The following is a 13,105-nucleotide window of genomic DNA, read 5'->3' as shown; positions in this document are numbered from 1 at the left end:
CCACAGTGTCCAGTGTCAGAGGTTCCTTTCCAGTGCGTAGATTTTGAATTCCACTCTGGTTTCCGTACTAGGGCGTGACTTTGACGGCTGCCATTGGGGGTGCCGACATGCCTGTGGTCATCACTGTGCTCAACAGCTACTCAGGCTGGGCCCTGTGTGCGGAGGGCTTCCTGCTCAACAACAACCTGCTGACCATCGTGGGTGCGCTTATCGGCTCCTCCGGCGCGATCCTGTCCTACATCATGTGTGTGGTAAGGAAGCAGCCAGTGAAGGAGGAGATACTGTTCTGAAAATCAGGACCTGTCTGTTATTTCTGTTATTTGCAACAGAAATGACTGTGTCAGTTCTTTTTCTGTCTAGCAGAAATATTGGAGTGTTTCGTTTGAATGAATTTGCCAGACTGCTGGTAAAGTACCTGAGTGTAGATAATTTATAAAATTAAATATAAAGACAAAAATCTTCTAACTTCATCTGGTGATTAAAACACTTAAGATTTTATTTTCTGATTTTTTCTTTGTGTATTACAGATCTCTGTGTTACTTGTCTGGTCATATTGTATGCTGTGTGTTAGTTGCTCAGTTGTGTCTGACTCTTTGTGACTCCATGGACTATAGCCTGCCAGGCTCCTCTGTCCATAGGATTTTTGTTTAATTTTTTTAATCTTCCAAGTGATAGTTTTGCTGCTTATATTAAAAATGCTGTTTAAATACTGTTTTTAGGGTTTCATGTTAATCATATGGATATTCAAGATTTAATTTTTCCCCCATGCTTTACCTTTAATGTTGTTTGATATTTCTTTCTCGTACGTGAGCACATTTTGGCACTTCTGATTTTTGTCTTAGGATGATTCCTAGAAGTGAAAAGCTCATTTTTTGGGCTTTGTCTTCTTTTTGTCATGTGGTTTCCAGAAAGCATGCTGCAATTTACACTCCCACTGGTCATCTGTGAGAGTGCCTATCTTGAAGTTTTGTGGTCAGCATGGTTTGAAAAAAAATTAACAAAACACATACTTCCTAGCTTCTTTTTTGTTTCTAGTTCTCTTCTTAATGGCAAGAAGGTAACCTGCAAATATAAAGTTTTGACTAAAGCACTATTTCAAATGATAGATATCATTCTCTAAATAATAGTTTTGAAAGACTGTGAAAAGACAAGCATGAAACTGGGTGAAGTCAGAATTGCCTTTATACTGATTGATCACTCAAGGCAGAAAAATGACTCCACCTTTATTAGAATTTTAATAGCCCTTATTTTACAACTCAGAGTTTCTCTTTATGTTTTAATTTAAAATTGAATGCTAAAATTATCTTTTCGTAATAAAAAATTAGTTTCCTTTGGACATACTGTAAGTACAAAAATTTGAAAGCCTAAGTTCAAAACCAGCTGAGAGGTTTCAAAATAAAATCCTTTAAGTTGTTCAAGGAGTTTGAAAAGGTGTTTCCTATTGGAAGAGTGTCAGGCTTTGGAGTATTTTTTTTAAAGCAAATGTTTATAAAGAAGAAAAATTTATTCAGTTGTATTATAGTTTTCTTGCTTCATTTGGTAAATTTGAATGACCAGCGGGGGGCAGCAGATTGTCACTAATACAGTTGTGTCCTCTTTGCGGCCCCATAGACTCTAGCACGCCAGGCTCCTCTGTCTATGGATTTTTCCAGGCAAGAATACTGAAGTGGTTGCCATTTCCTACTACAGGGGATCTTCCTGCCCCAGGGATTGAACCCGCATTTCTTGCATCTCCTGCATTGGCAGGCAGATTCTTTACCTCTAGCACCACCTTGGGAAGTCCCACTTAAACTTATGGTTGATGTCAAATACTAATTTTAAAATTAGATGGGAGGATTTGAATTTTTACAAGGCCAGTGGGGAGAGGAAGGGGGGACTTGTATATAGTTCTTGAGAAGTCAGCATGGGTGCCTTCTAATCTTTATTCTTTTTCTCTTAAATGGTTTTCCTTGTTGCTGTTGTTCAGTCGCCCAGTCGTGTCCAACTCTTTGTGACTCCATGGACAGCAGCACACCAGGCCTCTCTTTCCCTCACCATCTCCTGAAGTTTGCCCAAGTTCATGTCCATTGCATCGGTGATGCTATCCAGCCATCTCATCCTTTGACGCCCATTTCTCCTTCTAGCCTCAGTCTTTCCCAGCATCAGGAACTTTTCCAGTGAGTCGGCTGTTTGCATCAGATGACCAAAATACTGGAGCTTCAGCTTCCGCATCAGTCCTTCCAATGAGTATTCAGGGTTAATTTCCCTTGAGATTGACTGGTTTAATCTCCTTGCTGCCCAAGGGACTTTGAGGAGTCTCCTCCTGCACCACAGTGAGGTTCTTCAATTTATCAGCAGTATTCCGCACATTTCTGTGTCTTTTATTTCCTCTCTGTCCCTTGCACTGGGTTTCTTCCGTTGTTATAGTAACTATAACAAGTTTTGAAATAGCATCTCTATAGCTTTAGCTAGAATAAGGTATAAAAGGCACTTGTTGAAAGTACCCTTTTCCGCATGTGTTTCTGCAGTGACAGCATCTCTTTGTTTTTCAGTTGCGTCAGGTGGCTGAAGTATTGGAGCTTCAGCTTCAGTCCTTCCAATGTACTTTTGCAGTTATGTCATCTTTCTCTAAATTTTTATCTGTTCTTTCATATTTATTGACCTGTTTTTGCTGTTCTTTTCTACTTTCACTGCCTCAGGCGTGTCATTTACTGTTAGCATACCTCAGATAGTTTTTAATACCTGTATTGTATATAAGGTTAATAAGGGCTCATAGCAGTCTGTGACCATAGAAATCACACTGGGTCAGATTGCTACTCTATAATAGCAAATTGTAGTAATTTGGAATCAAGAACAGTTGAAGCTTTAATTTTTTAAAAAATATTATTCGATTACAAAAATAAATGATATTTAATGAAACATCTTTCATTAAGAAAATAGAAAAGGATAAATAAGGATATAAAATAATCTATAATCCCATTACCACTTAACTGGTTAACATTAGTCTTAATTCTTATCTTTTTTCATATGTATATGTTTAAATACATTCTATGTTAACGTTTAATTTTCTTACCAATAAATTTTAGTGTCTACATATTATCATATCACAGTTATATCATAATTTATTTATCCAAGTCCATGATATTAGTTGTTTTTAATTTTTTTTTTTTTGCTGCAGTATTCCTCCTTAGGCATCATGGATTATTTTCTTAGATCAAATTTCTGTGAGTACAATTACTTGACCAAAGGGAGTAAGATATTTTTGTTCGCTGTAGATATGGATAAGTTGATCTTCAAAGGACATTCCAGTCAAAGCTCCCACCAGTGATGTGTGGGGTGTTTGTTTTACTGCTCACTGTCCATTCCTATGACTTCTTGAAAAACAAACAAGACAACAAAAACATGCCTGCCATGTTTTATATTTCAAAAGTAGAAATTTCCTTTCCTTCTCAATTTTCCTGCTCTCTGACTTTTCACATTAATCTTCATTGATTCTTCTCTTTATTATAAGAAATTGCTTGTTTCTTATAATAAGCAATTAGTTTATTATAATAAATGGTTTATCCATGGCTTGTACTTAGCAGCTTAGAGTGGTTCATAATAATAATAAAAGTGAAATAGCTACTTGTAATTGGATGTAGTATACTATGCTGGGTGCTTTACAAATATTGACTCCGAATTCTCAAACTAATTCTGGAGGTAAGAAATATTCTCATTTTACAAGGAAGATATTTTAAGACACCATTTATTATTTGCCTTTGTGTTTGTGGAGCCTGCCTTCGCACCTGGCACATTCAAGTGAATATAGTAATTTTAAAATGAGTGTTTTATTAGCTCATTTCCCAGTTTGGAATCCTCTTCGAGAAGTTATGGTAGCAGAAATACTACCTGTTATCAATATCTGTTAATATTACTAGTACATTTGCCTTCATAATTTTATCATTTATTGAAGGAAATATCCAAATCCAAACCAGAGCAGAGTGATTTTATTATGTGAGAGGGGGTGGAATGGACCCTAAGTGTAACCATCATCCTGAAAATTGAATTTTTGTTCTGACAAAGAAGCCTTTTGGGTATCCTCTGAGTATTGCTTGGTTACACAATACCCAATATTATAAAAACTAGAAAATATCGAAAGTGTCTAAATAGCCAGCTCAAATGAATGATTTGCTTTATATCCAGAGGTCATAGAGACATTAACCTTTTTATGATTTTACAGTTCATTTACTTGAGATAGTGTCCAAATTAGGGCTTGGGATATAGAAGGCTTACAAAAATGCAACAGCATTCTCAGGCTGAATTCTCTGGTTTTTGTACTTTGCTGCTTGTTTCCAAGTGAAAATAAAGCAGAATGAAGTAAATGAAAGCCAAACCAAAAATAATTTTTTTTTGCCTTGTGATCAACTAATTAGTACCTACAAAGCGTTGAAACGAGGGGATGGTAGTCAATGGTATACATGTTGTTATTGCTTTGGTTTCATTTATTTTATGATCTTCCTTTGTTTTCATATTTATTTCTTAGTTTGCTGGGAATTATGTGAATTAAGGATCTCTTTAATGTAGCATACAATTTTCATTATTGGGCTTAGTAACTTAAAAGGAACAGTCCTGGACACTGTTGCAAATGCTTTGTCTTGGAGCTTGGGAACTCTGCAGGCTATGGATCAGTGGTCACAGGGTAGTCTCATCAGTCACTTAAGCAAGCAAGCAAAAAAAATAAATAAAAATAAAAAAAGGAAGCAGAACAAAGCCCTAAACCCTAAACGTTTGTTGGAAATATGATGTTGCAATGGTAAATTCAGAGATGAAGATTGATTTAGTTTTTAGGAGACCACGTGGAATTAGTGTAATGGTGATATAATTGAGGATATGTGTTTAACAAGTTGACTTTGATTGTTAAATTACTGTGTGGTTCCCTATTTTTTTCTTGTGAGATACCATCAGAAGTGGGTACACACTAATTAAATATTCTCAGAAATTCTTTCCTTCTCCATTCAGCTTTATAGGAAGAAAAGAAGGGTTCCTTTTAAGCCAAGTGAGAGTAAATTGGTCGTATCTTCTACATCATATTCCTCTGTCATCTGTCTGTTTATGGGACTATGTGATCCAGGTGATGGAGCCTTTTTGTATGTTTCACTAAAAGAAAATTATAGCAGAAATATTTTAGTGTTTGAAATTGTTCTTTGAAATCATTTTTAAGGGCAAAAATTGATAGAACGTATTTCTAGTAATTTAGTTTCAAAATCCTGTGATTCAAAACTGGAAAGGATTTATAAAAATCAGCAGATGTTGAATGTTTGGGAAGTCTCCGATATGGCTGTTTGGATTTTCATTCAACTTTGGATTTAAGTTGAGGAGGTTGTGTTAAGAATTTGAAACATCATGTTGGATTAGGATGAAGAACTTAAAAGCATCACTTTAATTTTTCTCTGATCCTCTTATCTGTTAGTAATATGCATAAGGATATTCTGAGCTTTATTTTATATGTAATAATCTTCGACAAATTTACCAGACTCTGGGCTCTGTAAATGTGAATGTCTGATAAATGAGGTTAGGTCAAAGGAGCAACTTAAAAATTCTGATGTTTTGACCCACATCTTTGGAACATAAGTGAGGCTCTCCTCTTCTCTTCTCTTTTCCTGCCTTTTCTCTGTCCCACTTCAGCAGTTTATGTAAATCTCTCTCCTAAGGTGGTAGCAGGCTGGCCTATCTTTGGATGAGTTGTTTGTTTTTTTTTCTCCTCTGATGTGTTACTTATCACTGAAAGTCTCCAGGTGCTTTTTGCTCTTTAATAGTAAAGGGTTGTCTTTTAAAAAAAAGTATAGTTTGACACTTGTATAGCTTTAAAATAGTATAAATGATGGATCAATGATATGTTTATTAAAACCCTTAAAATAAGATTTAATTGTTTGAAATTTTTTTATGAAATGATATCAATTATGATCATTTGAGATGACTACTTTGATCATGTATAATCTTCTGAAAATGCTTTTGATTACTAAAAACATTCAGCTCTCGAGATCTGCAGACAGTTTTCAAACACATTATTGTCATATGGTCCAGTCGTGTTTGTATTACATTGTTCAGTACAGTTGCTCAGTCGTGTCTGACTCTGCGACCCCATGAACCGCAACATGCCAGGTTGGATGATTGTAAGTGAGCATCCAATAAATGCCTCCCGCTTATTTTTTCCTTAGATGATTTTTCTAGTTAAAAGGTGGGTGTAAATTTTAGTGAAGCAGGGTATAAACTTCGTCATTTACCTTTTTGGAAGTGAACTACTTAAAAAGGCTAATGATGAATCCAGTCACTTCTCTTCTTGCTTCTTGGAGCTGTAGGTGCTTTGGAAATTGTCAACTCCTTCACTTTTTTTTCTTGACGGCAGAGGGCAGCAGACTTCTAAATGATAGGGGTCTCTATCCTTTGATTCTTCCCTGTTGCCTCTTAACAGCTTGAACTTGTAGCAGAGTTCACCTGAGATATCGGTAGGTAGAGTCACCTTGTACAATTTCTATAGCCTTCATTCTCTTTTACTCAGGTGAAATACATGCCAATATAGAGATAGAACTTGCTTAGTCGGTACACAGATAAGAATGACTAGATCAGAGTTTTTGGGCCTTCCCTGGTGGCTCAGATGGTAAAGAATCTGCCTACAATGATGGAGACCCAGGTTTGATACCTGGGTCAGGAAGATGCCATGGAAAAGGGAATGGCTACCCACTCCAGTATTCTTGCCTGGAGAATCCCATGGGCAGAGGAGCCTGGTGGGCTACAGTTCATGTGGTTGCCAAGAGCTGGACATGACTGAGCAACTAGCACTTTTTTAATATATATGTTAAAGTCACTGGTAATTTTCCATTAAATGCTTTTCTAAAATTTATTTTGATGGAAAATATATCAGTGTGAAGTTGATTTTGTAGAAAACAATAATGTGATTTCCCAGATGTCTTTTCATCACTTAAATTTTTGAAATAATTTTCAGACACTCGATCAAATTTATTTGGTTAAAATGTTTTAGGTGATCAAGTAAACGTCTTTAATTGACTCTGACTATCGTATTCACAGAAAATTTGTGTGGATTAAATTTTCACAGCTGATAATTTTGCTCTCCAGGCAATGAATCGCTCCCTGGCTAATGTGATTCTTGGAGGCTATGGTACCACTTCAACAGCTGGTGGAAAACCCATGGAAATTTCTGGCACGCATACAGAAATCAGCCTTGACAATGCAATTGACATGATTCGAGAAGCTAATAGCATTATTATTACTCCAGGTAAAAAACCAAAACCCGAAAGCAAACAACCTATAATCACTTAAAGTAATTTCTTGTAATAGGAAAAATCAAGTTGGAACTTACTCATTTTTGAAAATGTAATGGCAATTGAGAAACAACCCTGTGTACTAAGTGAATAGTACTGAGAATTCTTGGCTTAGGTTAATCGTTTGGGAATCGTATAGAGATTTTATAAATTGAGGTAGTGGATTCTACCTGTGTTTTTCTGTGATTCAGTACAAAATATTTAAATCATCTTTGAGTCTTGGTTATTTTTTTTCTCATTGATAAATTTTGGGCTTATGTCAGGATTAGATAGTATATGAAAGTGTTCAACTCACTCGTTAGACTCAGTAAAGGTTGGTAAATGTTAATATCTTTCTTTCTAAAAGTAAATATTTAAAAAAAATCATTGAAAATCATGTGATTTCCAACATAGATGAGGCAACCAGTCCAGTAGAAAGGACTTGGTCCAGAAGTCGTAACACCTTACTTCTGTTTTTCATTTTGCCTCTAGTAATTGACATGTGGCCCAAGTCAGTTTATCTCCCCAAGCTTCAATTTCCCAATTTCCTGAGGCTTAGCCCAGTACTTCTTACTCATCAAAGAATGCCATTGCATTTATTACAGGCAGTACATTGATTTCAGATTAGGATTTTAACTCTGTCATGTTATCATAGAAGTTTCCTGTAAAGAAAATCAATTGATTTTGTCATGTGGGTAGTTTGTTGGTTGACTATGTACTAAGATGTAAATAACAAACATTAGCAGAACTGAAGCTTCAGGTGACAGTCTTCTCAAGTGGGGGCAGCATTATTTTTCTCTGGGCCTTTGAAACACATGGATTTGGGGATTTGGCTTCTCGAAGATGGGGCTGCCATTGTCGGCTCGTGTGTGGGGGAGCAGGTAAACCAAATATGCTCTAAGCCTCGGCCCTTCCTGCAGTATGGTTTATCCCAGCCAGAGTGCGTTGGTGTTACCTGTTGAGAAACACCGTCCTTGGGTGTGAAAGTGGAGAGTAAAGGACATACTCTCTTCCCTTAGGCATTTTCCATCTAGTGGAGAAGTCAGATCAGTAAATACTGCAAGATGGGTTATGATAAGGGCTGCATTGGACAGTGTAGGCACGTTTTTCTCTCACGGGGAATCTAAGGATTGTTGGGAAGTCAGGATTTGTGTTGGACCCCAGAGGGTGAATGGTATTGGGGTGGGGGAGGTAGGGGGAATACCTTGAGCAGAGATCGGTCTTTGAAAAAAATGAGGGTAGGAAAGTGGGGATAGATATGAGATTCACTGGAAAGGGTGGAGGGACAGAACACGGGTTGAAGGAGAGGGGAAATGATTGATGTTTTTGGTCATACTTGGAAGAACATCAGAACTACGGAGCACTTTTTTTTTTGGCAGAGGGGGAAAATCTCAAGTTCTTATTTGGAAACATTAAGTTTGCAGTGGAGCTGGGACAGTGGACAGGCTGAACCGGAGCTCAGTGTTGGGGGGAGCCTGGAGGCAGATTGGGAGCTGTCAGACAGTTGTTGGGGCTTCCCTGGTGTCTCAGACAGGAAAGAATCTGCCTGCAATGCAGGAGACCCGGGTTTGATCCCTGGGTTGAGAAGATCCCCTGGAGAAGGGCATGGCTACCTGTTCCAGTATTCTTGGCTGGAGAATTCCATGGTCAGAGGAACCTGGCGGGCTATAGTCCATGGGGTCGCAAACAGTTGGACCTGACTGAGCGACTTAATATTTTTTTACTTTCAGGAGGTTGTTGAAGCTGTGGGATGGGCTGAGTTTTTCCAGGGAGAGAGTGAGGTGCAAAGGTAAAGCCCTGGGGAGAGTCAGGATTTAAGAGCGGGAGTACAGAAGGAAAAGATCTGTTCAAGGAAATCGAGGAAGAATAGTGGCAAAGTTAGGAGGGTTATTAAGGGACGACATTGATCTTAAAGCCAAATAGGGTGACAGTTTGAAAACATGTGTGAGCGTGGGTGAGAGCGTGTACACCGTGCATGTGTGTGTGTGCATGTGTGTCTGTGTGTGTGTGTGATGTGGGAGGGAGTGCCCAGCACTGTTAGACACTGTAGGGGACTGAGGAGGGACCATGAGATTTTGAATTTGAAATTTAGGTTAATATTTTTTAAAGTCCATGTTGTCAGTTTTTTGTTTTCACTTCTAGTCCTGTTAACTGATTGCCCTTTTTGGCATAAAAATTGTAGAGAGAAATTGTAGTTCATGCAATTTGAAGTAAAACCGCATTCTTCTGTATTCTCAATGCTCCTGTAGGCTACGGTCTCTGTGCAGCCAAAGCTCAGTACCCCATTGCTGATTTGGTGAAGATGCTCTCTGAACAAGGCAAAAAAGTCAGGTAAGTGCTTGCCAGGCATGTGTGAAAGGAAAGGAAGAGAGATGACTTCCTTTCAGGTGACCGTTTCTTCAAGTGGGGTTTTACGTGTGCTACTAGGTAGAGAAAGTTGTGAAAGACCCTGTTCTAGCCTTAGTCTTACTTCCTAGTTTTCACTGTCTCTAATAGCATCCAACTTCAGTATAGTCTCATTTTAGAAAAGGAAATTTTTATGGTACTACATTCCAGGATATTTGTCAATAGGGAAAAATGGAAACCTGGTTTCTCTGTGGTTTGACTTGGGGAAGGAGGTCATCAAGGCATCTGCGTCCCATCAAGCCGTGTCTTTTGGGTTTCTGTTGTTCACACAGAAGGAAAACATCTCAAACAGGGGGTCTCCGAAAGGGTGTGAGCCCGACTGGTGAACCTGTGACTGGTTAATAGTTGATGGATTTAGCTCTCACACTCCGGCTAGAAAAGACTGCGGAAAACTTTCTTTTTCTGTGTATGAGATAGATAATAAAGCCATCCACTTTTTGAACTGTGAATTAGAACAGCTCCTGTTGCTGCTATGTGCTACTTGGGCCCTGGACTCTGTTCTTAGGTGGATGGTTATTAAGCAGAATGTGAAGTCAAGGACTGTATTTCTAGATGATTCCCCCTGACCTTGGGTAAAGGGTTTGTGGTGTGTGAAAATGGGGTCAGGGTAGTGAACCCTTGCAGTACTTTATGTCTGTCCTGTGTACCTTTGGGTCTGCCTTCTGGAACTCTGCTGTCGGGAGGCAGTGAAGGGGCCGGCTGGAGTTGTCCATGGGAGCATAGCGTGTCGTGTGGGGAGACTGGTTCACTAGCAGTTTCACTGACATGGAAGTCAGAGCAACAGGATAACTCTATTGTTAAATAAGATTGGTTCGTTTACCAAGATGTCATTGCATATTGACAAAACTATTTATGTCTGTTAATAAAATTCCTTTGAGATGTCAATCTTACACTTTTGCCTGGAGGACGATGATAAGAAAATAAGCCAAACAGAGTGCCTAGAATTAGTCAGACTATCTGTGCAGACTAGATGCAGAGTCCGAATCTTTAGCCCAAATGTCGCTGCTATTAATAGCAGAAGAGACTTAGGTGACGAAATCAAAGGGTTATCTAAAAAGTTTTAACGTCAGCTACATCTTCTTTCTTTCTTCCCACCCTTTTTCCCTTCTCTCAATCTTTTTCTCACTCTCCACCTTCCTGTGATCTGTAGTGAGCCTGTGCTTTATAAATACACAGAATCAGAATACTATTTTATGATAGGTCCAGCATTGCTGTCGTATAGGTGGCTTCCATGTTTAGTAAAGTCTAAGATGAATTGATAGAAGATGAGAAAAGACATCATCTTTGTTTTCTAATTTTCGCATGAGAGGTCTCATTTTGGTAGCTTATTCTTCTTTTCTAGAGGGTATTAAATGGGGTTTCCCTTTTAGTTGTAATCTTTGCCACTTAAAGCATTTGCAGACCTACAAGTGGAAAGGATGTGTTACAGAATCTTTTATGATTTTCCTAAAAAGAATTTTTTTCTCTTTATTTGATCCACATATGAAAAAGTATATAATGTATTAGTGATGCCTCCTATCACCGCATAAATGTTTAGGAGATGAGTGGCAATCATAATAAAACAGAAAGATGGCTTTCATGTCTTAGTTATTCTTAGGGAAAGGAATGATTAATTCGACATAACCTCTCTTGTTACCCACTGGTCAGCCCAGGTTGTGGGTGCAAGGATGGGAAGTTTGACAGAAGGCAGGATGTGAAAGGTAAGGAATTAAGAGAGATGGGGAGAAAAATCAGGGATAAAGAAAAGGGATGAACCCTGTGAAGTCGCTCAGTCGTGTCCAACTCTTTGCGACCCCATGGACTGTAGCCTCATAGGCTCCTCAGTCCATGGAATTTGCCAGGCAAGAGTACTGGGGTGGGTTGCCATTTCCTTCTCCAGGGGATCTTCCCAACCCCAGAATCGAACCTGGGTCTCCTGCACTATAGGCAGACGCTTTACCGTCTGAGCCACCAGGGAAGCCCAAAGAAAAGGGATAAGACAAAGGAAATTTTAGCTTCTGACCTCATTAAAATTTGAATTTTATCCATGAAGATATAATGTAAAGTGCTGTTTTTGGAGGATTTCTGTCACACTGCAGTGAAAAAGTAACTATTTGACTTAAGATTTCTGGCAGGTATTTAATTAAACATGTATGAATAGTTTCTTAGTCATAATTTTTTTTTTAATTGAAATAATTTTGGGACTTACCAGGCAGTCCAGTGGTTAGGAATCTGCACTTCCACTACAGGGGACTCGGATTTGATCCTTGGTTGGGGAGCTAATCCTGCAAGCCACATGGCGCAGCCCCCCCAAGAAGTAATTTTGTGACCAGAACATCAGGCTTTTCATGAGAGCTTTTAATCGTTTTGTATAATCATTGATTTTTAAGATAAGTTGTTAATAGTAAATGCTAATGATATATTATGTGAATGATATTACTTGTCAGCCTAATTTCTACTTTTAAGTTAGGAAGAGTTAGTCACTTATATTGATCACTCTGTTTCATATTAAAGATGTAATTATATATTAATATGTTCAATTTTTTTCCTTTTTTACTATAATGAATTTTCAACATGGGCTTTGTAGTAAGTTATGTAAGTCTCACATTTGTATTAAGTGGAAGAGAGCTATTCTTGCTAACATGGCAGTAGATTATCATATTTTTCCTTTTTAGCTTCCATGGGAGTTTTTTTTTTTTAAATTTTAAAGGGAATCGTGGCAACTTTGTTGATTCTGCTTTATGTGCGTCATCATCTTTCTGTAGCAGAAATGCAGATTTTCTTTACGAAGTTAGGTGCTGGCTTTTTCTTAAGAGGCACGTGTCTGTTTGAACAAGAGATGGCTGCAGCGGTTACCTCGTCTTTTAATGAAATAAATCTGTATTTACAGTTTGCGGTAATTTGGTCCTTTCATCACTCTGAGGAGCTCCCACGGTGTTCATTGAGCACAGCTGCTGGGCCTCTGCTGTTAGGAGATCTTTGTGCCTCAGGACCCCGGCATGCCTTGCATCCAGATGTGGTGACATATTCTCACACATTCCTCATGGAAATGTGCCAGTGTGGACATACGATTGTCATCAATTAGTTATGCCCAAGTGGTGCCAAGAAAAATCGCATCTGTCATACAGTCTGGCTTCATGGCCTATGATTGATTTAGAGACACTCCCGTTTTCCTTTACTTTGACCATAGTCATAACATGCTCACAGAGAGCTGAGGTTATATAATGAAGCGCATGACATTTCATGAAAAGAGCTCATTTCAGAATGTCCTGGAAGTTCACTGACTTAGCCATCTTTACTGGCCAGGATATTGTTGCTTCGTGAGCACCCAGAATACCTAACTTATGCTTGATCTCTGAAAGCATTTTATTGTAAAAATCTTATGATACAAGGGCACAGACATTTTTTTCTCTTCATTTCCCAATCTTTGGGTCAATACAAGC

The 13,105-nt window shown here is 38.3% G+C and overlaps 1 protein-coding gene across 5 annotated transcripts in view; it reads left to right on the top strand.

The window, feature by feature from the left end:
- Positions 1-13,105, top strand: part of NNT (nicotinamide nucleotide transhydrogenase) — an 89,957-nt gene that overhangs the window by 59,699 nt on the left and 17,153 nt on the right. For all 5 annotated transcript variants that reach the window (XM_061129832.1, XM_061129831.1, XM_061129829.1 and 2 more), the window contains 3 exons: positions 72-251; positions 7,093-7,252; positions 9,527-9,608. In XM_061129832.1, coding sequence (XP_060985815.1) covers positions 72-251; positions 7,093-7,252; positions 9,527-9,608 — 422 coding nt within the window. The remainder of the gene's footprint in view (positions 1-71; positions 252-7,092; positions 7,253-9,526; positions 9,609-13,105) is intronic.

This window comes from Dama dama, chromosome 25 (assembly GCF_033118175.1).
Source record: "Dama dama isolate Ldn47 chromosome 25, ASM3311817v1, whole genome shotgun sequence".
Taxonomy (NCBI): Eukaryota; Metazoa; Chordata; class Mammalia; order Artiodactyla; family Cervidae; genus Dama; species Dama dama.
This window is presented reverse-complemented; position numbering and strand designations above follow the sequence as displayed.